Consider the following 24,128-nt stretch of genomic DNA (forward strand, 5'->3'; position numbering starts at 1 on the left):
CCAGAATTTGTTTAGTTGGATGAACCTTTAATATTTAGAAAAAATTAGAACCTTTCACTGGGATAGGTTGTTGGCAAGCTTCAGAGGGTTCTTGAGAAGAAAATCTATTCTGTCCATCAACATTTTGAAGTGCCATATATGCATGTATCAACCGAGTTTTCCAGCACATTTTAAATGCAGTTTTGTGGTAAAATTTGGTGCCATGGCTGATATTCGGGTTGGCTTATAATTGAGTGTATATGGTACTTGTGTGTTTGTCCCTGTGTACATTAACAAATCTGTGAGATCTTGACATCACATTCTTTTGGAAACACAGGCAATGTCTGGTTATACATGTCCCACTTACGGACAACTCCTACATGCTCTTTAATATCATGCAAATTTGTTCTCTATTGGAAATGAAGAAAGCCCTAGCAACAAATTCTCCACCACCATCACCTTCCCTTGCTGCATGGGCAGCTTTTCAATTATTCAAAAGACTTGGCCGTATTTTCTTGCGCTAAAGAAAGGCCACCTAAGAACCATATGCACCTGTTCTACACATTCTTAAAGGTAGTTTGGAGATGATCTCATTTGTAACCAGAGGAATGGGTTGTACTTGAGAGTTCATGTCGTTATGATTTTTAAGAATTTTGGTTTCTAATTAGGTACTTGCTAGTATTAACATCTTGTGATGAGCAAAGCAGCAAATTTTGTGCTGTTTAGGGATGTGTAATATTTATTACTTGTCAAAATCTACTCTGGAGATGGTTTCTAAATGCAGGTAGGATAAACTTAAGACTGTACTTCGGCTCTCATGGTCTTGTTTTTGTTTTCTTCAACCTAAACTTACATGTGAGCAATTGATGGTCCTTGGCCTTATTCTGACTGATGATACTGAGCTACATCTGGTTCCACAAATGTAGTGGATTTGATTCCCGTGTAGTCCATCTGGCAAAGTCAACTACTGCTCCTTCTTTGCTTCCAATGGTCACATTCCACCACCAGTATATTCACTTTTGGCATTAGTGCATAAAATTGAATAATCTTATTAACTGGTCTTGCTTGTAGGTAGTAATCCTACCTCTGTTTTTGTGCTTCAGAATAGGTCCTGAAATGTTTTTCCCCCTAAAATTAGTTTGCTTATTTTTAACAATCTCACTGGCGTACATTTCACATATCACACATTTCACTAGTTCAGTCACATTCATATGAGTTGTGCAACCATTACCAGTCACTTCCACGATATATTTTTTAGACTTTGTAGACAATGAATATGATACCATCCTTGGCATAGTTGATCATACGAATGCCCAATTATTTAAAAAATGCCAGTATCTTTCCATTTCAACTCACTAGTGCATAGAATATCTATCTTAAGTGGTTCCATTCCATTTTTTGAAACCTCGTTTTTCTAGATTCGTATTTTGTACATATCCTCCCTCTTCTGATTGCTAGTGGATATTTGCAGATTTTGAGGAACATGATAATTGGATGAAAGATGAAGTTTTCAAGGATTTCATTTTTCTTGGTTCCATAATGAACATCCATGGAAGCAGCAGTCAACAAATCAAATGACTTACTGTATTGGTCAACTCTACAACAGGAGACCTCGTTAAAAGTGCTAAAAGCAGAAATACCACCTCATATGCCCAAGAAAGCTTGATTATGAGTAAAGACGGTCAAAGAAAGGTGGATGGATACCTTTGAAATATGATGAGGAATGTTGAGTGGATCATCAGAAGTGCAGCTGAAACAACATTCCTAGTGTGGATCCAGGACCATCAGCAGAGGCATTGAAGAACTTGTTGGAAAAGCAAAATTTAAGACGCCATTCCTTTCTTGGAAGAAGTAAGAAGTATAGCTAGAATGCTCCTTAGAAGTCAGCATGGTGAGGCTCCGTCTCACATACTTTGGTGGATGGGGGTGGGAATGGGGCTGGGGGTGGGGATGGGGATGAGTCCTTGGTAAAGAACATCATGCTTGGTAAAGTAGAAGGCCAGTGAAAGAGAGCTTCAGTGAGATGAATCGACGCAGTGGTTCTAGCAATGAACTCAAACATGGTAATCATTGTGAGGATGCTGCAGTACTGGCCAATGTTTCATTCAGCCTGTTATATGTAGGATTGCTATGAGCATAAGCAGCAGAAGTCGGAGTCCCTGTGGCAGTGCTCAGCTGCTTTGCAAAAGGATGGTGCTTCAAACCCACCAGGCTGCTCTGCATGAACAGATTCGGCGATCTGTTTTCATAGAGAGCACCACCTTGGAAATCCCACGCGCCAGTTATCTCTGTCAGAATGCACCTGACGTCTTATCGGTTTGAATTTTGAGGGTGAGCAAAATGACCCACCCCTAAGCGATGAGGTAGTCTCCTTTTTTCCTCACTCTTTCCTGCCCATCTCTTAGACCCCTACACTTAGGTATTACATATATTTGTTATGAATGAGACACTATATTTGTCCTTTTTTAATATTTGTTCATTTGTGTCTGACTTGGCATATTTTCAAAGCTCTTCCACACATGTTGTATAGCATGCACCAGGGCTTGATTTCTCTTTTTGGCTGAGTAGAATTTCATTGTCTATAAAGTTATATAAAATGTTTATATCTGTTTATCAAGACAAGATGGATTGATACAGTGACTGCAACAATGTGCCAAAAGCATAGGAACAATTGTGAGGATGACGGGCATTGTTTTGTTTCTTGTCCTTAGGTTCACTGCGAGTAATGTCGACAACAACCATGTACTCATGTTTGTGGCCATACAGGCTGTTTGACAATTTTGGTTATAGTGCTGCAGTGGATCTTAATGACCAGTGTTGGGGGCAGTATACCTGGAGTGGAATTGTTCGATCATATGATAATTCTGTGTTAAATTTTTTGGGGGTAACTTCCAAGATATTTTCCACAGAGGTGGTTCTCCTTTACAATCCCATCAAAATTGCATGAAGCTTTTAATTATGCCCTGTATTTGCCACCACTTGCTTTCCGTCTTTTAATCATAGCCATCTACTGTGTGTAAGGTGATATATCACTGTGGTTTTGATTTGAATTTACCCAATAAAGAAGGATACTGACTACTTTTCATGTGCTTATTGGTTAGTTAATATTTCTTTGTTGAAATGTGTGTTGATTGGTTCTCTTTGTTTTTGAGGTGTTCTGTATTCTGGATATTAGCCCCTTATCAAATTCATGGCTTCCCAAACTACGTCTCTTCACTTTGGTTAAGTCTTCACTGTGTTGATAAAGTCCTTTCTTGCACACACCTTTTGAAGACATTAAGAGTTTTTTTGCTGTTTGGATGTCATTGTAAAAATTCATTGTTGAACTGTAGGGCACTAGTGCTTGCTTCTAAAGCGTTTTAACATTAGTTAAATTTTCAGAGAGCCAGACAGACATAGAATCATCACATGAAATCTTTACTTCTGTCTTGCCATGCAGATAATCTGACCTGTTGGTTAAGAACTCATTAATGCTATTCCTCTCCACTGCCTTTTTTAAAAAAGAAAATTATATCATTTAAAAACAGGATTTTAGGAGGCTTAGTTGTGCCCTCAGTAGAAAGCTGAGGCTTTCTACTCCTGTGATGAGATAAAGTCTTAGAAACCCACAGGGGCAGTTGTACCCTACCCTGTAGGATTGCCATGAGTTTTGAGTGAGTTGTGTTATAAACCTCAGAATTCCCAAACGGAAAGTTGAGTTTTGAGAATGAGGGCAATGAATGTATATGTGTGCCTTACACAATTGATGTATGTGTGGATTGTGATAAGAGTTGTATAAGCCCCAATAAAATGATTTTAAAAACCCTCAGAATTTTGGTGAGCTCTTTAGAGAATTCATTAGGTCATATAAGAATAAAACCTATGACCTTCGAGGGGAATAATCACTTGGCAATAACTTAAGAGTAAGGATCATCCAGCCATATTGAAGGGAAGATTTTGCTATTTGAGAGTGCTCTTCAGAGAATAGATGAACTCAGTCGTAGGGATAATTCAGGGCTTAGTTTTTGGATTATTAATTTCATTTGTTTCTCATAACTATGTTATTTTCCTCAATACTAGTTTTTCTAGAGTGACTTATCCAATAAAATGTTTTTAAGTATATTTACACTCTTTTCTGGATATTTTAAATTAATGGAAAAATTTGATTACCTGTTAAGTTTCAGTCTACTATCTTGTAAGGGACCATTAAAAGCTGATTAGTATTTTATATCAACATTATTAGTTGGATAAGTTTAGACTCTATTGCTTGTGTGGCTGCTCATTACTAGCTTTACTTGGAAATAAAATTATACAAACCAAGGCAGTCTGCCTGCTTTCTTTATTTCTTTAAAGGTTTGCTGTTATGTCATTCTGTCTTAGGAATTGTCTCTTTGACCTTCACCACTAGAACTGTTGCTCTTCTAGCCAGACTTTAGCCCTAGCTTTGCCAATACCTATTGTTTTTAATTTTAAACGATTTTGATAATTGCCATTCTGATGAGGCTGAGGCAGTATCTTATTGTGGTTTTGATTTTTGTTTTTCTAATAGCTAATTTAAGGAGCCCCGGTGGTGTAGTCAGCTAATCCTGGGGCTGCTTAAACAGACAAGGTAAGCAGCTCGAATCAGCCATTTTATGTAAGGTAAGGCTTCTGCACTCAAAGATTTACAGCCTCGAAAACCCAAAGGGGAAAGTTCTATTTTTTTATATATAAGGTCACTATGAGTCAGAATCAGTTGGATGGCAATGGGTTTTTTTATTTAATTTTTTTAAGGGGAGAGCATGAACGCAGTCAATAATTTAAGGTGTACCGATGGTGCTGTGGGTTAAGCACTGGACTGCTTAATCACCAGGTCAGCAGTTCAAACACACTAGCCCCTTCTCAGTAAACAAAATGAAGCAGTCTGATTCTCTAAAGATTTACAATCTCAAACACCAAGGAGCAATTCTCTTATCTCATAGGGTCATTATATATATATATATATATATATATATATATATATATATATATATATATATATATAGAGAGAGAGAGAGAGAGAGAGAGAGAGAGAGAGAGAGAGAGAGAGAGAGAGAGAGAGAGAGAGAGAGAGTATGTAACATGGCCACATATACAATTGGGTTATATGTAATGAAATTACTATTAAACCTAAACCAAACCTAAATGTTCTGGCACCAAGTCTATTCTGACTGAGAATGAGTAAGTTGTTGGAATCTTATATCTGAAAGTAAGTAAAAAGTATTGGTATTAGGGTTCACTATGAGTGGGAGTTGACTCAATGCAGGGCCCCTTCGGCAGGTTTTTGACTAAGGTTCCAGTTTATTACAAGTAGAATGTGTTTAAACATGCCTCTGCAGTAACACACATATCTTCATCTCATTTAGGCTCCCATCAAAGCAGTGGCTCCTAAGATCTGTGTGGTCAGTTAAGGTAGAGCTGTCCCCTCAGAAGGTTATAACACAAACCAGACTAGACTCCCTGCCATCAAGTCACGATGGCTTGCAGAAAGTTATAGCCACAGTTTGGGGGGGGGGATTTCAAAAGGACAGTCGACAGGAGCTTGTTGTGAAGAACCTTTAAGAAAATTGAAACTGAACAAAGCTAGAAATCGGTGTTAATGAAAAAAGTAACTGGCAGTGATCACAACAATGCATTTGCTCATTCTTGAAGGGGTAGCAAGAGAATCCACTGGGAAACGTTACCTTGTCCAGCTGGCAGCCTGGATCTTGCCTCTTCAGATGTCTTTGTACTCTCTAAACTTGAAGAACATTTAAACACGATATGAGCCCCTTGAGTATGCCAGCCAAGACAGTTGTTTTGATGTGATGGAAATGGAAGAGCACAGAGTTCTTTAGGGAAGAAGGGTTAGAGAATTGGAAGCACTGCTTTCAGGAATGTAGACCTTGATGGAGGAAGTGTTGAGTAATAATAGCTTCATATTTTCAGATATTTGTTTTACAAAAGTTTCTATGCATTTTGACTTAAATCTCTTGAATATTTTAGTTATTAGATATATGGCACTCCCACATTTTCACCGCAGCCATTGTCTGTCTCTTCACTTTGTTCATTAGTTCCTTTGATAAAAGAAACACCTGCCTTTAAATGGTTTTTAAGTTGTATCCTGGGTCCTTTCGTACAACATAAGTGAAAAGCAGAAGTTTCATGGTTTAAACTTGTTTTAGGGATTTCATAGCTAAGTAATACTCATCTGGTTTCTGTTGTCGGGTATATACTTTTTTTGGGGGGGGGGTATATACTTTTAAAAGAGTTGAGAATGTTTGTTTTTAACCTTTTTATTGTGAATTGGATAAAGGTTTACAGAGCAGCAGAACAATTTAGGTACATTTTACTTAGATAATTCACACTTTATTGTAACCCCCTCAATGAATCATCACATATCCATTCCTCATCCTTTCCTAACACTTGTGAAGCTTGTCTTTAAGCAAATGCTGCCCGGTGTTTTTGTTCCCCTTACAAACTGCCTTAGAGTGGGGGCGAGTTTAGAGACCGGAAGAGGGAGGGACTCCAGGTTTCATCATTCTCTAGCCAACCAGTAATCCTGGTCTATTTTAGGATTTTGAGTTTTGTTTTATCTATGTTTTTCTCTCATTCTATCCTGGACTGTCGAACGGAATACCTTTCAGAGCATTCTCAGTCTTTTGGATTCAGAGGCTGGGAGATGGGTCACTGTGCTGTCGTGTCTTCAGTTTTCATTACTCCTTCCTCTGGGCAGTGGGAGCCAAATATGTGCACCCTAGATGACCCCACTCACAAGTTGTAAGACCCCAGTTTACTACTCACCAAAGTAATATGTTGAACATTGTCTTTGTGAACTATGTTAACAGGCACCAGAATTCTAACCATTTAGAAAAATAATGCTCAATTATGTCTGATGTCTTTACTGTGGAGTTACAATGGCTATAGCAAATCTAGATCTAGAAAAGCACCTACAGGCTAGGAGAACAACCCGTTCACTAAAACTCCTCATTTTGCACTTGCAAAGTTAGTATTTCTCACGCCTTTATAATAAATATGGTTTTTTTCTTCCGTTTAAAGGAATTGTCTTAGAAGAAAGAAGCAAATCATCATTTAACCCACGTAAATATATGAATATATTTCTGACATTGGGGTGTTCCAGAAGATGATAAAGAAATGATAGCAGCTCCAGAAATACCAGCTGATTTTAATCTACTACAGTAAGTAATCAGTTGTGATAATCCTGAAATAACCCACCCCATGGGAAGTTAAATTTCTTCAGCTTTGAAGGTGCAATAGACTGTATATTTTTAAGTTACTTTTGGCACTGTGCTCTCCAACAGTAATTACTCCAAACAGTTTTGTGCTGTTTTTATTTTATAATTTACACAATATGAAAAGGAATATTTTGGAGTTGCAAAGATCTGACCCTATACCTGATTTTGCAATAGCAACTGTTTTGAGTATGTGCATTAAAATTCTTAAAAAGTTGAATGTTTCCATTAGTAAAGAAGATATGAAGTAGTATGTATGACATAATGCCAGATTTGTGGTCTAAAAATGAATGATGATAAACTAAAGCAAATCTAAGAAGTTAGAGCATGTTACCCATATTATTATGAGCGTTTTCAGGAATAGGTAGGTACATACATATTGACCTTTAAAGCAATTTCCTCATCTTGTCCTAAAAGCCTACCTGTACTTGGTCAAAATTTATTTTAAGTACTCTTTGTATTTTAAAATGTGAGAAAGAATTTTAGGTACTCTATATAACAAATTTTAACACCGAGGTTCAGTTTAATGAGCCCTCAGTTCAACTGTCTATATAATTCTTTAATACACAGCCCAGAGTTTGTTGGCTCGATTCCAAACCATCACAATAATGTGACTGTTGCAATGAAGTGAGCCACACAAATGTTTTGGTTTCCACTGCATGTAAATGCTCTTTGCACTCCATACTCTAGTGCTGTTGTGTAAGGGCATTGGTTCAAAACCTTCAGCCTCTCCATAGTAGGTGGAGGAGACTGCCTCCTTCCTTAAAGATTTACAAAAGCCTTGGAAGCCCTGTGAGTTGGAATCAACTTGATGGCAATGGTGGTAGTCTATTAATGGTGCAAAATCATTATGAAAAATTTTAAGTATTGTAGGGATCTCCAAAATGTTAGCACAGACACAAAGTGAGTACACGTGTATTAGACATTCGTTCTTGAGGCAGGTTTGCCACAAACTATGTTAAAACAAAAACCAAAAACAAAGTTATCTGGGATGCAAAACGATAGAGTCTAAAATGTTTCAAGCTTGCTTTGAAGAGTCTGGTTGTTCTAGACATCCTTGTACATAATGAAACCCAGTGACTACTTTAGATAGTGTCTATTTCTCCCCCCCCCTTCCCCGATTTTTTATTTCTAATGATATTGTTATCTTTAGGAAAAGTTATGAGTCAACTAGGACATTGCTAATATTTCACAGTATAAATTGCATGGTTTACAGAGCAGACCATCAGTTTTCCATTCAAACCTCCAGACACATTTTGTTTCAGGTGATTGATTTTAGTTTGCACATTGTAACATCACTTAATCTACTTCCTTTCTGTTTCTTGGGTAATTGCCCTTGGCTAAATGCTGGCCTTTTGATCTCAAATGGTTGATTATTTTAAGGTGTATATACTTAAAATCTCTAGTGTTATTGTTCCCCTTGTACTGTTAGACTGGCAATTGAGCCAGGAGAGTGAATTCAATTCTAAACATGAAGAGTGACTACAGGCCACAGTTTTTTTTTTGACCAGTAAGCCTTGTGTTGTTTTTAAATGATGATTTAAAAACCATTTTCCTCTCAGTCTATCCAGGGCCTTCTAAAGGAACCCTTTCAGAGCACCATCTAATCTAGTTCTTCTGGATTTAGGGTCTTGGAGAATGATGTTTGCATGGGGGCGTTAGTCCACTGGACCAAGTGTTTACATATATGTTACATTTTCATTATTCTTTCCCATGAACAATTAAGAGCTTTTAAAACCTCATTTACTGCTCACTGAAGGATTTGGAACATAATCTTTGGTAGTTTGTGTTAGGTCAGTTGACTGTCCTGTTCCTGAATTTTAGTCTTAGGTACTCATTCCTCCAAGGTAGTTGTATATGTCTGTCTTCAAATATTATTATAAATAGGATTTTTCTTTCAGTATATTTACTCATAAGATTCTTAAGGGGTAAAAAAAATTAACAGGTGTTGCACAATAGTCTGAGGAAAGTTTGTATTAAAAATATTACGAACTTGTATAGAAGGGCATTAAATGTTGTTCGATGCTAAATTAGACACTCACCTGTCTTTACATATTCACATTTTCAGGGGATACTGTTAAAATGGTTTTCATTGTAGATGGGAATATTAAAATATGTAATTAGGTTCTAAAATAGGATAATGGATAAGGGGGGATTAATATTGTGGAGGGAAAATAACCGTCGCATTTTATGGGTATGTGGAGAAGACACAAAGAGCAAGGAGGGGAAGATTTATTTATGTGTTTGATGCTCATCGTGTTCAAAACTCCGTATGTTACATAAATGCTATTTCACCTAGGGGTAGGTGGGTTTGGGTTTTATTTTATTTTTGGTTCTTTTAGTAATTGAAAAATAAACTCAGGAAAGGATTAGAGAAAAAGACTTTGTAGAGCATTCCTTTGTGGGTTGAGGTTTATACTTCCATCATGATTACTAACTTCAGTTCTTTTCCAAAGGCCTTTTGGTAAGCAATAAAAATCATGCTGGCTTGTTCTTGGGCTAGCCTGGAGATGGGGATTAAGAGTGTAACTGAGCCTCTGATTACTCAGTGGTCATTGGAAAAATAGGACAACTAGCGATTACAGAATTAATAGCAGTTAATGTGCTTTCTGGGGAGCTGGTACCCAGAATTTGCACACACACACACACACACACACACACACACACACACACACACACACACACACCACCCCCCCCCCCCTGAATTGTTTCCGGAAAAATGTAATGTTTTTTATACAAAGATATTTAAAATCATTTTCACGGGTTTTTTTTTGGGCAAGGCCATATAGGTATGTGGAAAGAATACTGATTTTTTGATGTGAGAGCCATAAGTGAGTGAGGGTGTTTAAAAGGTTCATGGAGAAATCTGTTTTTCAGCTACTTACCCCCCCAAACTTTTTGAAGCCCCTACTAGCATCTTAGCCAATGAGAACTCAAATACTCACTGCCATCAACTTGATTCCAACTCATAAAGACCTTATAAAACATAAAACTCCCCTCCTGAGTGTCTGAGGCTGTAATTTTTTTTTTGAAATCATTTTATTGGGGACTCTCACAGCTCTTAACACAATCCATATAGTCATCCATCGTGTCAAGTACATTGGTACATATGTCGCCATTATCATTTTCAAAATATCTTCTTTCTACTTGGTATCAGCTCCTTATTTTTCCCCTTCCTCAGGAACCCTTAATAAATTATAATTTATTATTTTCTTATCTTACACCATCCACTGTCTTTCGTCAACCACTTTTCTGTTTGTCTTGGGGGCAGGGGTGGTGGTGGTGTTAAAAGAGGCTGTGAATCTTTACATGGCAGTAGACAATCTGATCTTTCTCATGTGGAGCGGCTGGTGGGTTCGAACCACTGACCTTGCTCTTAGCCACCCAACCCAAAACCCAAAACACTATCAAGGCTCTTTTCTCATAACCATTACTTTTATATTTATTTCACAGCCTCTAGACAGCTGGCTATTGCAGTGACAAAATGGAAATGGGAAATCTAGTTAGAGAACACTAACTTAAGAAAGATAATTTTGCATTTCAATTCTATTTTAAGTATAAGTAGTACTAAGCCTACACACTTAGGGTGGTAAAAGTTTTATGTTTGATGGGTGCAACTCACTTCTAAAACCCAAGGCACCCCAAATGTCATATAAATGCACCTTGCATGAGGCTTTTAGCTAAATATATGCTGTTACTAAGGAGCCCTGGTCACATAATAGGTGAGAACTACAAAGGAAAGGTTAGTGATTCAAACCTAACAGCAGTTATACGTTCTTCAACATTATGGCTTAGGATACTTTATGGGGAAGTTCTGTTCTGGGGTTTCTAGGGGTCGGAACTGACTGTCAGCGTCGAACAGTAATAAAAGGCTATTATTTAGATCTCAAGAATAAGTGTGTGCACAAGTAAGACGATCCAAATGTTCTCAGAAAAATGGAATTAAAGATATGGAACTTTCCCATGGGTTTCTTTGAAGCCCCCATTGTAGGGGATACATCAATCTCGCACATGAAAAAAATATCTCCTTGGCCCCAAATAAAGGAAGATTTCTTCAATGGTAGCCAAGATTGAGGTACAGAGAGGTTGTCACTTGTCCTGGAGCATGGAGTTGACCATAGCTGAGAACCTCTTTTTTTCATACAAGATTTTGATCAATTATTCATAGAAATGTTCTTCACTTGACCCTTCAGAAATGAAATTTTGTGTCGCGCACTTACACGTGGGTTGTTAACAATTCTTTTGGTTCAGGTAGGTCAAGTCTTTACTTCACCTAACACTCTGCGTCCAACTACAGGTTTCTTTTACCAACATGTTCCCTGAACCGGAAACTGAAACCAGCCATTACAGCAGAACACCTTATTTCCCAGGGTTAAATTTGGAGAATCCACATGTTTACTTTTATGCTTCAAAAATGAAAAATTATTTTAAAAATTGTTTAGCCATCTGTGTTTGAGGAGCACTGTTTTTGTAATGGGTTATGTAACCAGGGATGTTTGATAACCTGCAATGGTGTGATGTTTTGGAAAAGCAGCTTTTAATTACTTTTCATGTGAATGTGGATATTTGCAGTGAGTGAACCAAGACAGTAAGCACATGTGGCAGAAACGCGGAATTCCCTATTTCTGAAGAAGGTTTGAATTATCTGCTCTTTTTTTTTTGGTCACAGGGAGTCAGAGACACATTTTTCTTCTGACACAGATTTTGAAGACATTGAAGGAAAAAACCAAAAGCAAGGCAAAGGAAAAGTACGTACCAACAATGTGGCTTTATTTTGATTGTAAGATTTTATACACACAGTTTTTAAGGCTCTTAGAACTTTATTTATTTCTCTCAGACATTTTGTCTTTTGCAAATGGCTTAGTGTTCTATTCCTGATTAGTATGGCACATGGGGCAGTTTATACACTTGGCCTTTGATTATATATCTTTATTGCTGTCAAGTTGGAGTGAATGACACATTGTTTTTATTCATGTTGTGAAACGTACATGAGAGGGCTTCAAAAAGTTGGAATAATTTTCTTATCCTTTGATCACATTTTTCCCTTGCACTTTTTGAAGCCCCTCAAACGAATCTGATATTCTGTCTTTATTTTTATTTCCCCACCAATAGTTCAACATAAGACAATGCAGTAAATAAAATTTAATCTAATGCTTTCTCAGACTATAACATGCAATCAGTTTAAAGCTAATGTACTAAAGTTGACAATTGTTCTACTCTGACAAAAACAAAGTTAAAATTATGAGTCAGTAGAATGCAGGTTTAGAGTATGAGTAGGTAGCATGATGGCTGTGGATAAGAGGATGAATGGTAAATGTTGATTTTGTGTGTGTGTGTGCACGCGCACGCGTGTGTGTGCAAAAGATGACTCCCTTTTATTTGGTCCCCAGTCCCTCGAGTCTGGTATTTTTTTCATGATACATACTTAGGCTTTTACAGATAAATACAATGGACAAAGCAAAAAAAAAAAATTGCCAGCACTCTTGTTCTTCTTTTTAAAAAAAATCATTTTGTTGGGTGCTCATACAACTCTTACAAGCACTCTTGTTCTTCATAAGTAACATTGTTAAAAAAATTTTCAAATCATTTTATTGGGGCCTCGTACAACTCTTATCACAATCCATACATTCATCCATTGTGTCAAGCACATTGGTACATTTGTTTTCTGCTTGAGCCCTTGCTATAAGCTCCTCATTTTTCCTTTCCCTCCCCACTACCTAAGTAACATTATTTTAAAAAGTATATTTTTATATGCATGCCTTTGAACACACAGGCATATAGAATTTTTCTTAAATAAATCTTACTTTGCAAATGTTTTTAATATGCCTTTGAAACCCATTGCATATAGTTAACAAGCTTCACATTGAATGTGACTGTGTGGAACACAGCCTTTGGAAATCAGAGTACCAAATTCATGTGTTAAATAGTCGTGTAATGCTTTAAACCACTTAAAAGTAGCATGTTTGAGAAAGACACAGTAAGGGGAGAACACGTGGGATGTGGAGCAGATGTGAATTAACAGGTCAGCCTATCGAGACAGCTAGGTATTTTGGGGAGCAGTACACGGTTATTAGAAATTCCTTTTTTTCTTAATCAACTCTGCTTTAGTTGGAAGAAAACACAGAGTAATCAAAGATTTCCCAAGGTTTTTGTGCCAAAAGTGTGGTTAACATTATTCACTCACTGCTGTGGGTGAGGTGTTAGGGATCCGATCAAGGATTATAGTAATAGGAGCAACTGCTCCTATTTGACAGTAGTTTATGGATGTTCCATTGTGCATTTAATAATTTTACATGTTAACTAATTTTATGCTTTAAATACACCTTATCCACTAGCTAAAAGTCCCTTGGCGGCGTGGTGGGTTACAAATTGGGCTGCTAACTGCATTTCAGATCCATCAGCAGTCCACTTGAGAAAGATGAGGCTCTGTCCCTGTGCAAAGATTTACAATTTCAGAAACCCCAGGGAGCAGTTGTATACTGTCCTATAGAGTCAGCAAGAGTCAGAATCAACTTGATGTGCGTGGGGTTATTTTTTTACCATTAATTAATTTGCCTAATTTATAGGGGAAACAGATCCTGGGAGGCTCAATTGTTAAAGCGTTTGGACCCAGGTTTAAAGATAGTTTGCTTCGAAGCCACTTTCTATGCTTTCTTGTAAGCTCTTTGTAAATCCTTCACCCACCCTGTATGGTTACATCCAAGGCAGCTTGTTCACTTCTTGTACTTCTTGTATCATCACTCTTTGCACATTGTTCTCCGAGCACAGCATATGCACTGAGCCATTTTAATTGTAGTAATTCAATTTTGACTCGTACAGGGAATTCTGAAGCATATGCTAGACCTCTATGTCTCATCACAGGGAATTTGCCAGCCCTGCTGTAGATCGTAGAAATGCATGACTCTAAAGAGGCCTTAAGAACAGTCTAATGCAGGGGTCAGGAACCCTCCCCCCACCTTTCAAAGATTTCAGTCTTCTAATTTCATTTTGGATATGAGGATTTTGAGGTAGGAAGTGGTTGGTTTTAACAAGGTATGAATGCTAGGGGAGGTATTTTATAACTGAGGTATGTCGACAATTTTCTCTCTTTAGTATGTGACCTTCCACATAAAAGGGCTTCTTTCCATAGACTTCATGAATTGAGTTTTCCTGATAAAATGTGGCAGGGCATGAGAATGAGGTTGCTATTGCAGTTTAAATTTTTCTCATTCAGTGCACTGCTATCATTTAGAAGTAACAATAGTTAAGCTGAAGTGTTCAAAAAATTCTAAATTATTTGATAATTGTTTTGCTCTTCTTGCTGCCCACTCCAGTCTGTTTCCTTAAATCAGCACAGGGAGTGCTTAGTGACAGACACTTTGCTTTTCAAAGCTTTGTTGATATTTTCAGGGATCTTTAATTATCTGTCTCATACAACAATCTACTTTTCCAGCACTGTCTCCATTTGGCTAGGTTCTGAATTCACTACAACCACTGTGCAGAACTCACAAATAATGCTCCCGATTATGGTGTTTATTATGGACCCTAACAGGTGGAAGTGATCAGGCTCTGGGTAGAGTTCTGTCAGGATATGTTACAAAGCTCTTTTAGGGCTGTGAATAAATTCCTGAAGGGCATGCCACCCCAGTGTAAGCCTGAACCAGAAGGCACTCAGCTCCAGCTGTCTGGATGAACGAACTGCTCAGAGGCACCTGACCACACAAGCCAGCTTCCTCCCCCCAATCACTCAGCTTTGCTTGCTCTGTGAGCTCTGGCTCCTGGTTCTGCTGTTGTACCCCTGCTATTCCTTTGACATCGAAGCTGTCTTCTGTATCTCCTGGATCAGGGAGGTTCACTGGGCCAGTGATATTGCGGATCCAGAGGTCTTACTTGCCTTACTTGGACTGGTTGGTCCTGAGGTTATCTCTCCTGCTTCTGTTAGGGCTCACTTTATGCCCAGCAGGACGGCAGACAGTCACAGCAGAAACGTATGCTATGATGGGTATCTTTGCCCAGCTGCTTTTCCAAATTCACACCCCCCCCTAAAAAAAAAAGTTGTTTGGTGGGATTTACAGAGACACTATGGCTAGAAGAGCCATATTAAACAACTCACTTCCATGCAATTGTACCTTAATTTTCAAAATTGGTTCAGACTTAGATTTTGTGGAATTGTTCCAGTTGGTCTTGCAATCCAGTTTAGATTCCAGTAATGTTGACTCATGCGCGCGCGCACACACATACACACACACACACACAATTACAGATATTTTAAAGAATTTATTATGTGCTGGGATTGTTGCTGGGTATTTTGTGTTTCCATTACCACAGCAACCCTATTAGGCAGACATACTTCTACTATTCCCACTTTCCCAATCAGAAAATCTCTCCAGCACAGTTTATTTGTAACTGGCCACGATCACTCAGCTAATAAGAGGAGGAGAAATCTGGACTCAAGCAGTGTGTCTCCAGAGGCTGAGCATGGTGTCTGCTGATACAAATGAGGATAAAATATAACACCACAAAGAGGCTAACCATCATGACCACTTCATTTTGTTGTAACATCTGGAGTGATACATTAACTGAAAGCACCCTCCTTTATATAAGTGTGTGATGATGATGTACCATAGCAGCAGTTCCTGCTGTAACCATACCTTAACTTTTAAATCTTTTTACAGACTTGTAAAAAAGGCAAAAAGGGCCCAGGAGAAAAGGGCAAAGGTGGAAATGGAGGAGGAAAACCTCCTTCTGGGCCAAACCGAATGAACGGTCATCACCAACAGAATGGAGTGGAAAACATGATGTTGTTTGAAGTTGTTAAAATGGGCAAGAGTGCTATGCAGGTAATATTTGTGTTTTTCGCCTCAGTTTATTTAAACTTGAGTGAGTTATATAAATATATATCCCATCTTTAAGCTTTGCTTCTAATTGCTATGTATTAAAAAATGCAGCCAATTGTTTAGAAGCCAGTGGGCTCTGTTATTCAGAGGTAACGCCTTTAATCTGTGTTCTGAATTTTCTACTACTGTTTATACTCGTGTATAAGCACAGAAAATGTACTGAAAAATGGGTTCGGCTTATACACGGGTCAGTGGTACCCCAGCGAGGTGTAACATCTCTTGGGTGATTGCTGTTCCTCTGCTGTTCATTCAAAGCCCCACTGACACTGCAGGGCTTTGAATGTTTGTTTACTCACATCTAACCAATCAGAGCCGTCCTATGAAGTGGACAGCTCCTATTCGCAGAAGCACCTGTAGTGATTCACTTTTGCTGCAGTTGAACTGGTAAGGATGTGTCTGTGGCTGCGCTCTGTCTCTCCCCTCTGGTCTCTGTGTTAATGTAAATCCAACATTTCCCATCCTAGGCTTATACTCGAGTCAATCAGTTTTTCTGGTTTCCTAGGTAATAGGTACCTTGGCTTATATTCGAGTATATGGTATATTATTTTTAGAAAGGAACTATTTCAACCATGACAGTAAGATTTCAATTTTCCTTGACCTTGTATGTTGTTGTTAGCAGCTGCCAAGTTGGCTCCTAACACATGGCAATCATATGTACACTGGGATTGGCCAGAGGATTTTCATTGGTTGAAGATCCAGGCCCTTCTTCTTCTTATTATTCTGACTTCATATAGCAGGAAGTATGATGCCCATTTAGAAGTTTTGGTTGAGTGTATTTATTTGTTCACCGCATTAGTGAATTGAGTTGCTTTGGTCACTGTTGCCTCCTCTAAATCTTAATTGGTTGTGCTTGTTATTTACCAGAATAAAATTATTTGGGAGGCATATTCACATCATACCTTCACTAATTGTAGAATAAGCATAATATTGACTGTTTGCTTTTAAAAAAGGAGAAAGGAAAGTTTAATTTATAAAACCTCTAGGGCATAGTTTTTTATTTTTCCTATCCGAAGCTCAAGTCTTATTTATAAACATAGTTATTTAATCTGTGGTTTTATTAATAAATTGAAAGATTCTAATTTTCACAAATGGTTTTTAAATGTAAAATATAGAAATAGTTGACTTTTCAGCAATTTTAAAGAGCAGAGGACAATAGATACCAAATTGCATTCTAATTCACCTTTACGTATTCATGTAGGAAACATTGACTTTTATACAGTTGTGTTTAGTGTGTGGTTTCTATTACGTTTAATACAAAGGGGTAAATTATATTACTTGTGTTATTTATTAGGTTTTTCCAAAATACCTTTCATTTTTGTTAATATCAGATACCTCAGTACCTCCACAGCGAAATTAGGCCATTTTACTTTTCATCTATTCTATTGGGTTTTGATATAACCTTTTGACACATTAAAAAATGTAAGTTGAATTCCTTTGTTAATAGTAGGCCATTATTTTAAGAGTGAACATTTTCCTTGGTTTTGTGTTGCTTTTGGTTTTCTGTGTTTATACCACTATGCCATTTTTTTCCCTCCCTCTAAATGTGTTTTTCCCTTGAAAGTAGAAATTTCTGCATTATTTTCTCCAGTGGGTTTTCTGGACTTTTCCCCTCTAGCTCCAGTTCAATGAGTGTGTTTCCTGAGATTGAAATTTGATTGAGAGTTCCTTGCTTAGGAAACTCCAAGGGTTCTTCCTGATCCAATAGTTTTAGCCCAAATTTTCTTATACCATACATGCTACTGTCCAACCAATGCAGGTTCTGTCTCCAGTTTGTTCTTCCTCTTTGTCTTGTCTGGAATAATCTTTTCTTCCTCCCTTATCAGATAAGACCTACCAGTAGCTCAAATGGCACTCCTTCTGGGAAGCATTTCCAGATACTATCTCTGCTTTTCAAACAGGCTTATTACTTTTATCTTTCCATTATAACACTTAGCATATACTTTTTTTTAGTTATCCATGTACTTGTGAGGCCAAAAAGTGGTTAAAGGGGGTGGGTGGAAAGATAATGGAATTTTTCCACAAGCCTTTGAAAACACTCTTATTATATGTGTCAGACATTGCTTGTTTCAAGATGGTTAATTCTTTGATCAGAGACCAGGTGTTAGGCCCTTGGGATATGCAGAACTCACTAATTTGAAAGTAAGTACAACACTGGATGTTCACTTTTAAATAATAGTTAAAACTAAAGGGGAAAACATACATGCCCCCCAATTTGTGTTAGATAATACATCTAGAGTTTATTGTAAGACTATGTTCAACTGGAAAGGACGAGTCTAGCAATTGTGAATGGTCTTTTCTTGGGGCTTGGCTTCATGGTACGTAACAGCTGGGTTTGAAGAGATGGAGTGTCTGGCTTGCTAGTGCTCCAAGAGGCCAATGTAGATAGATGGTGCATTAACTTTTCTGACCTCATCTTGGAAACCACAGAACATGTCCATTGTATTCCCCTCGTGGTCCAAGGCCATATATAGATTGTGCCCCCCACCCCTTCCAGTTTTATAGTTACTGTGGGCAGGAGAAAACACAAAGAGGTGAGAATGGAAACTGAGTACCAACTGACCACAAACAACACAGTGCTCCACAGAACTGATGCATTATAAATTATTTAGACATTCCAGTGGAGGGATGTGAAGGAATCCGGGTGGCACAGTGAATAAAGAGCTCAGCTGCAAATGAAAAGTTTTTGCCAACCAGCCTCTTGGTGGGAAGAAGATGGGCAGTTTGCTCCTGCAAAGAATTATAGCTTTAGAAACACAACGGGAGCAGTTCTGTCCTATCCATTAATGTCCCTGTGAGTGGGAACCAACATGTCAGTAGTGGTTTGTTTCGGTAATAATGTTCAGCTGCTATCCTGAATACACCGGCAGCCCAGCAGCCAATCTTCTTCTCTGGAATGATCACTCACAGCCTCAGAAACCTTATGGGGTACCCTGTTTTGTTATGTATGGTTTCTATAAGTTGGATTAGACTCCGAGGCAGCAAGCAGGTCTTAGGTTTTTATGGTGGGTATAGGTCACTGGGTGGCAAAAGGACTACACCTCTTTTTCTGATGAATTCTTAAAATTGTGAATTAGTTGGGGCATTTACATTTCCGAGTCAACTCTGCATTCAATAGTTGAAACTATTCAGCACCCCCGCTGCTTCACCATCCTTCTAGCTCATCCTCCTAGATTTCTTTTCTAAGGACCTCTATCTTCCCTTTCACCCAAATCAGTACCGTTCAGTCTTCCAGTCTGTTGCTTCTTCATCTTCCCGTCCTTGACCTCCCTCCTCCCATCCATGAGAATTTTCAAAAACCTGTTCCATTTGGATATAAAAGTTTTTGTCTTGGCTTTTATCATTATAGTGGAGGTCTCAGACAATTTTTGTCCTTTTGTGACTAAGATTTTAAATGTTTATGATGTTCAGTTTACCTAGTCCTCTATTCTTTCCTTTTTCTTCTTATGCTTTTAGTATCTGGGGAGCCTTTGTATGTGGTAATTTATGCATTGGGTTGCTAACCACAGATTAGCAGTTTGAATCCACCAGCAGCTCCTGGAGTGAAAGATGGGGCTTTCTACTTACTCCAGTTACCTTGGAAATTCACAAGGGCAGTTCTACTCTGTTCTATAGAGTTGGAATTTGCCTGATGGCAGTGAGTTTTTGGTGTTGGAGCACACTCAAGACCATGAAGGTTTACTTGTATGTTTTCTTCTAAGGGTTTTTGGTGTTTGCTCTTATGTCCATGACCTATTTTGAATTTATTTTTCTATGCTGTGAGCTAGGAACCTTTTTCATTATTTTGAATGTAAATATCCAGTTGCCTCATTATTTCCTTATTGAAATATCTTGTCATCCTTCTCGAAAATCATTAACCATAATTTAAGGGTTTATTTCTGTACTTGATCTGTATGTCTGTTCTCATGTCAGTAGTCGACTGTCTTTATTACTGCAGCATCGCATTAAGGTTTGAAATCAAGTGAGTCCTCCAACTTTGTTTTCTTTTTTTAAAGACTGTTTTGGCTGCCCCATGTCGCTTTCATTATTGTAAGAGCTTATGATCAGAAAGGGAATTGCATTGTATCTATAGGTTAAATTCTAAAGCAAGATAACTCTTTAGCTCCACGACTCTTACTTAATCTTGTTTTAGTCTTTAATTTGACTTTTTACATAGGCTTATTAGTGTTCGCTATTGGGGGCAAAGAGTTTTTCTGCATTTTTTCATATACCTAAGCTTGCATTAAAATTTTTTATTCCATTCTAGTTTATCTAATAAGTTACATATTACCACATTGTAGCAAAAAAAGGCTGGTTGTAAATTTTAAATATTTTCTAGGATCTATTGAATGTCATTAGTAAACAATACAGTGTTGGGTTGTATATCATACTTGAATTTCAGATACCTTTTAAAAGCAAAATATAGCAAGGTTAATCTTCAATTTGTGCGGTCAAGTGATTCATTTACTCAGTTTGAGTCTATCCTTAAAATTGAACTTTAAATGTCATTTATATAAGTATTCATAGCTACATGAAGTAATATCCAACTCAATGTTTAATCTTATGATTTTTGTCAGAAATAATTGATATTTAGAACATATAAAAAGCTTAATTTCACGCCCTCCTCATCTGTGTTATAGTCGGTGGTTGATGATTGGATAGAATCATACAAGCATGACCGAGATATAGCACTTCTTGACCTCATCAACTTTTTTATTCAGTGTTCCGGCTGTAAAGGTAAGAAATGTTTATTTTAACAGGTGAATATTCTTAAATCGTCTGTTTTTCATTCTACTTAGTAAAAGAGATAGTAGCATTGGAACTGATGACAAGGTATCAGCTTATTTGCATCCTGTACGTACATAGTACTTGAGGGAAAAAGAGCTCAGAATAATCCATTTAGGCAGTTATATTCACACGTGAAAGTCATCTTAAAATGTAACAATCTGTAATTGTTAAATGCTTCTACAAGATGTATTTCCCACTTTCAGCAGCTGGTTTTAGAAACAAACATGGATTAGGAAGGGAGGAGAAAATAATTAAGAAATACAGGTTCATATGGCGGAATTTTGAAGTATAGGCAGTTAATAGAGTGCCATGCATGACAGTAAGTAAATAAGTAATTAGGGAAGTAAGTAAGTAAGTAAAGCAAGTTAAGTAAGTAAGGGATTGATCAAATGAGCCTTTTTTAATAGCTTGAGAAGCTCTGCCACAGGAGCAGGATGATAAAAAAAAGTATCTTTATTGTATTCGAAGAGATTGTGATGCCAGACCGTGGAAAGTATAAAATAAAGAATTGCCCTGTGTAGGACAAACATATTTAAGGAAGACATTTGGCTGGGGGATAAAATTATATAAATCGAGGAGCCATACATCCTGATCCCTATCAGTAAACAAGTATATTACGATCATGGACTGACTTCTCCTGTGTCTGCAATGCTTGGTTCATGCATGAAATTCTAGAAAATACCCAAGCAAATAAGCTCTATGGGGGTCTTCAGAAGCATTGCAGTTCTAATGAAAATAGCACCAAAAACATGGGCATTAAGTCTGAAGTAAAAAAAAAAGTTTAAGAATGTTTAAATGCTAGAGAATCAGAATTCTTTAAATAAATCAGAAATAAGAACCCCCAAAGCTATTTTTATTTTGGCTAGTAACTTTTAAGAAGTAATATAGTTGGAATTGGTAAACAAATAACATTGTAAAAATTTATGCATTTTATTGGAGGATACTGACAACATTCATAAATAGACAGCATTCATAATCAAGTTGGTTTTTCTAAGGTCCGATCTAAAGTCTATGATCATCATACCAACTCAACTGACTCTGAGAGAATTTTATAATTGTTTTAGTCTTGTTGATTTCACGAAATCTGGATTTTAAATAAGGTAGCTACAACTCAGAATTAAAAATTTTAACAGCTTAAAGGGAAATATAGTAAACTAGGTTGACTCAAATGAAGTGTGTTTAAATTATTTATACGAGTGACCATGTTTCTGCACTAGAATGGCCACAATTATCCATTGTGTGTATATAAATACATACGCATATATAAGATAGATTATTTGAAAATTGAAGGTTGATTGCATACAACTAAATGTTCTGATTTGAAACCCTTTATTTTTAACTTTAGGCTTCTCTGTGTAGTTAAGCTATAACTTTTCAAATGACAGAGGATTGTAGATTTAAATTTTTTTTGTAGATTTAATTTTAGAAGCAAAGTTACAGACCAGTTTGCGTGACCAGATTCCATCTTTTCCTGGCATATTAGTGGCTTTTAATGGTCAGGGACTTTCTAACCAACACCTTAGCCTTTGGATAAATGAAGGAACTTTAAGAACTTTTTATTCTCTCTCCCCCATCTCCCCCCCCACAAACTCTTTGAGGCCACCTTTTAGCTTGTCATAAAGTATATTGTCAAGAATTGCAAGTTTTGAAGTTTGTGAACATGTAAATTATCAACTAGATACAAGCATTTGGTAATCATTTAATTTGTAATTAAGTAATCTGCATGAAAGAAATTATCATATTCGATATTTAAGTCAGTAAGAGCTTTCAGTTAGCACACAAAATTCTTTTGTAGAATTCTTCATAAACACATTAAATTACGTTTTGTATGTTCTTAAGGACACCAAATCTCCTTAAACTTTTTCCTGTGGACCCAGGATCACCATCCTGAGCACCATTCATGCAAGTTACAGCTGTTGGGCTTTGGATGGTGGATTGATTGACCCTCCACTAAAATCTAGTATGATGGCTCTTTATTGTCACTTATTCTGCAGCCCTTCTACCACCTGTCACTTTTCCATTTACCAATTTCTAACTGTCTTGCTACCTGTCCCACACATCCCTCAGACAGTTGACTCTGGCTGCCAGCAGTAATAAAATTTCATGGGCTGTGTGAGCTTCTTTCCTGTCAACGAATCCTGGTTCACCAATGGCTAAGCTTTAGGCCACTTACAGAAAGGTTGACAATTGAAAACCACCAGGAGAAAGTTCCTGGTCGTTTTCTCATGGCAAGATTTGTTTTTGTGAGCTTTTGAGTGAAATCCTATTTTAGGGCAAGCCCACCGAACAATTCTACTCTGTTACATACTGTTGCTCTGAGCTTTAGCCAATTGAAAAACAAAAACATTTCTTTCTACTCAGTGACCCCTTTCTGATTATTTTTGGATTTTTGCCCCCTTCATTTTATTGGGGGCTCTTTCAACTCATAATAATAACCCATACATCAATTGTATTAGGCATATTTGTATATATGTTGCCATCATTCTTTTCTGGATATTTACCTTCTATCAAGCCCTTGATATCAGCTCCCCTTACTTTTTGGATTTTTGACTGTTATCACGTGGCGAGAGATGGAAGACTTTAGAAGTCAGGTGTTTTTCAGAAAATACGTTTTGAAACTTTAGTGATCACTTTACTGCATAGTGTACCAGGGATTTAGTTACTTGTCTTTTTCTTGCTATGTATAGTATACAGGACCTTTGGGTGTGGGGATCCCTGACTCAAGAATGAGTTTTGAGTATGGTCCCCACCCCAAATCCCCAAATTTGGAAATTGGTACTTTTCCCCAAAGCTGGCGATTTCTTTAAAAAACAAAACATAGTGATCATTTCTTTTTAGGATTGTGATAAAGCTTCTTCCAGGGCACCATTAGAAATAGATTTCACTTTGAGGAGGCAGCATGATATAGATGAGTAATCTTGGACATATTGGTTAACTCTCTTAACCTTAGATTCCTCATTTGGAAAGCAGGGATCTTAGGGTTTTTGCCAGGCACATGTGATGTGGCTGGCACATTGCAGGTTCAATTGAATGTTAGTTTCTGCCCTACTAATTTAGGTTTTGGTATGTTTCCGAAGAGGCTTAACTTGCATGTTCATAGTGAAGTACCTGAAGTATCAGTTTCTGGTTTGGAATTGGAAAGGACTGTATTGTTTTTAAATTTTAATTTCTTTTAGAACGGATTTTTAAAAACCAATCGACATCTTTGTCCATCTCTTCTGGTCTATTTATTCTTTGAATGCCAGGATAGATGGAAACATTAGCTACCCATCACAAAGCC

The 24,128-nt window shown here is 37.4% G+C and overlaps 1 protein-coding gene across 8 annotated transcripts in view; it reads left to right on the forward strand.

Annotated features, from left to right (window-relative positions):
- Positions 1–24,128, forward strand: part of STAG2 (STAG2 cohesin complex component) — a 135,891-nt gene that overhangs the window by 57,185 nt on the left and 54,578 nt on the right. For 5 of the 8 annotated variants that reach the window (XM_075538132.1, XM_075538130.1, XM_075538137.1 and 2 more), the window contains exons 2-5: positions 7,015–7,154; positions 11,878–11,956; positions 15,863–16,027; positions 20,701–20,797. In XM_075538132.1, the coding sequence (XP_075394247.1) occupies positions 7,111–7,154; positions 11,878–11,956; positions 15,863–16,027; positions 20,701–20,797 (385 nt within the window). In that variant the 5' untranslated portion in view covers positions 7,015–7,110. Of the gene's footprint in view, positions 1–4,507; positions 4,568–7,014; positions 7,155–11,877; positions 11,957–15,862; positions 16,028–20,700; positions 20,798–24,128 lie in introns of all 8 variants that reach the window. The other 3 variants (XM_075538135.1, XM_075538134.1, XM_075538133.1) reach the window with 1 other exon arrangement.

This window comes from Tenrec ecaudatus, chromosome X (genome assembly GCF_050624435.1).
Source record: "Tenrec ecaudatus isolate mTenEca1 chromosome X, mTenEca1.hap1, whole genome shotgun sequence".
NCBI lineage: Eukaryota > Metazoa > Chordata > Mammalia > Afrosoricida > Tenrecidae > Tenrec > Tenrec ecaudatus.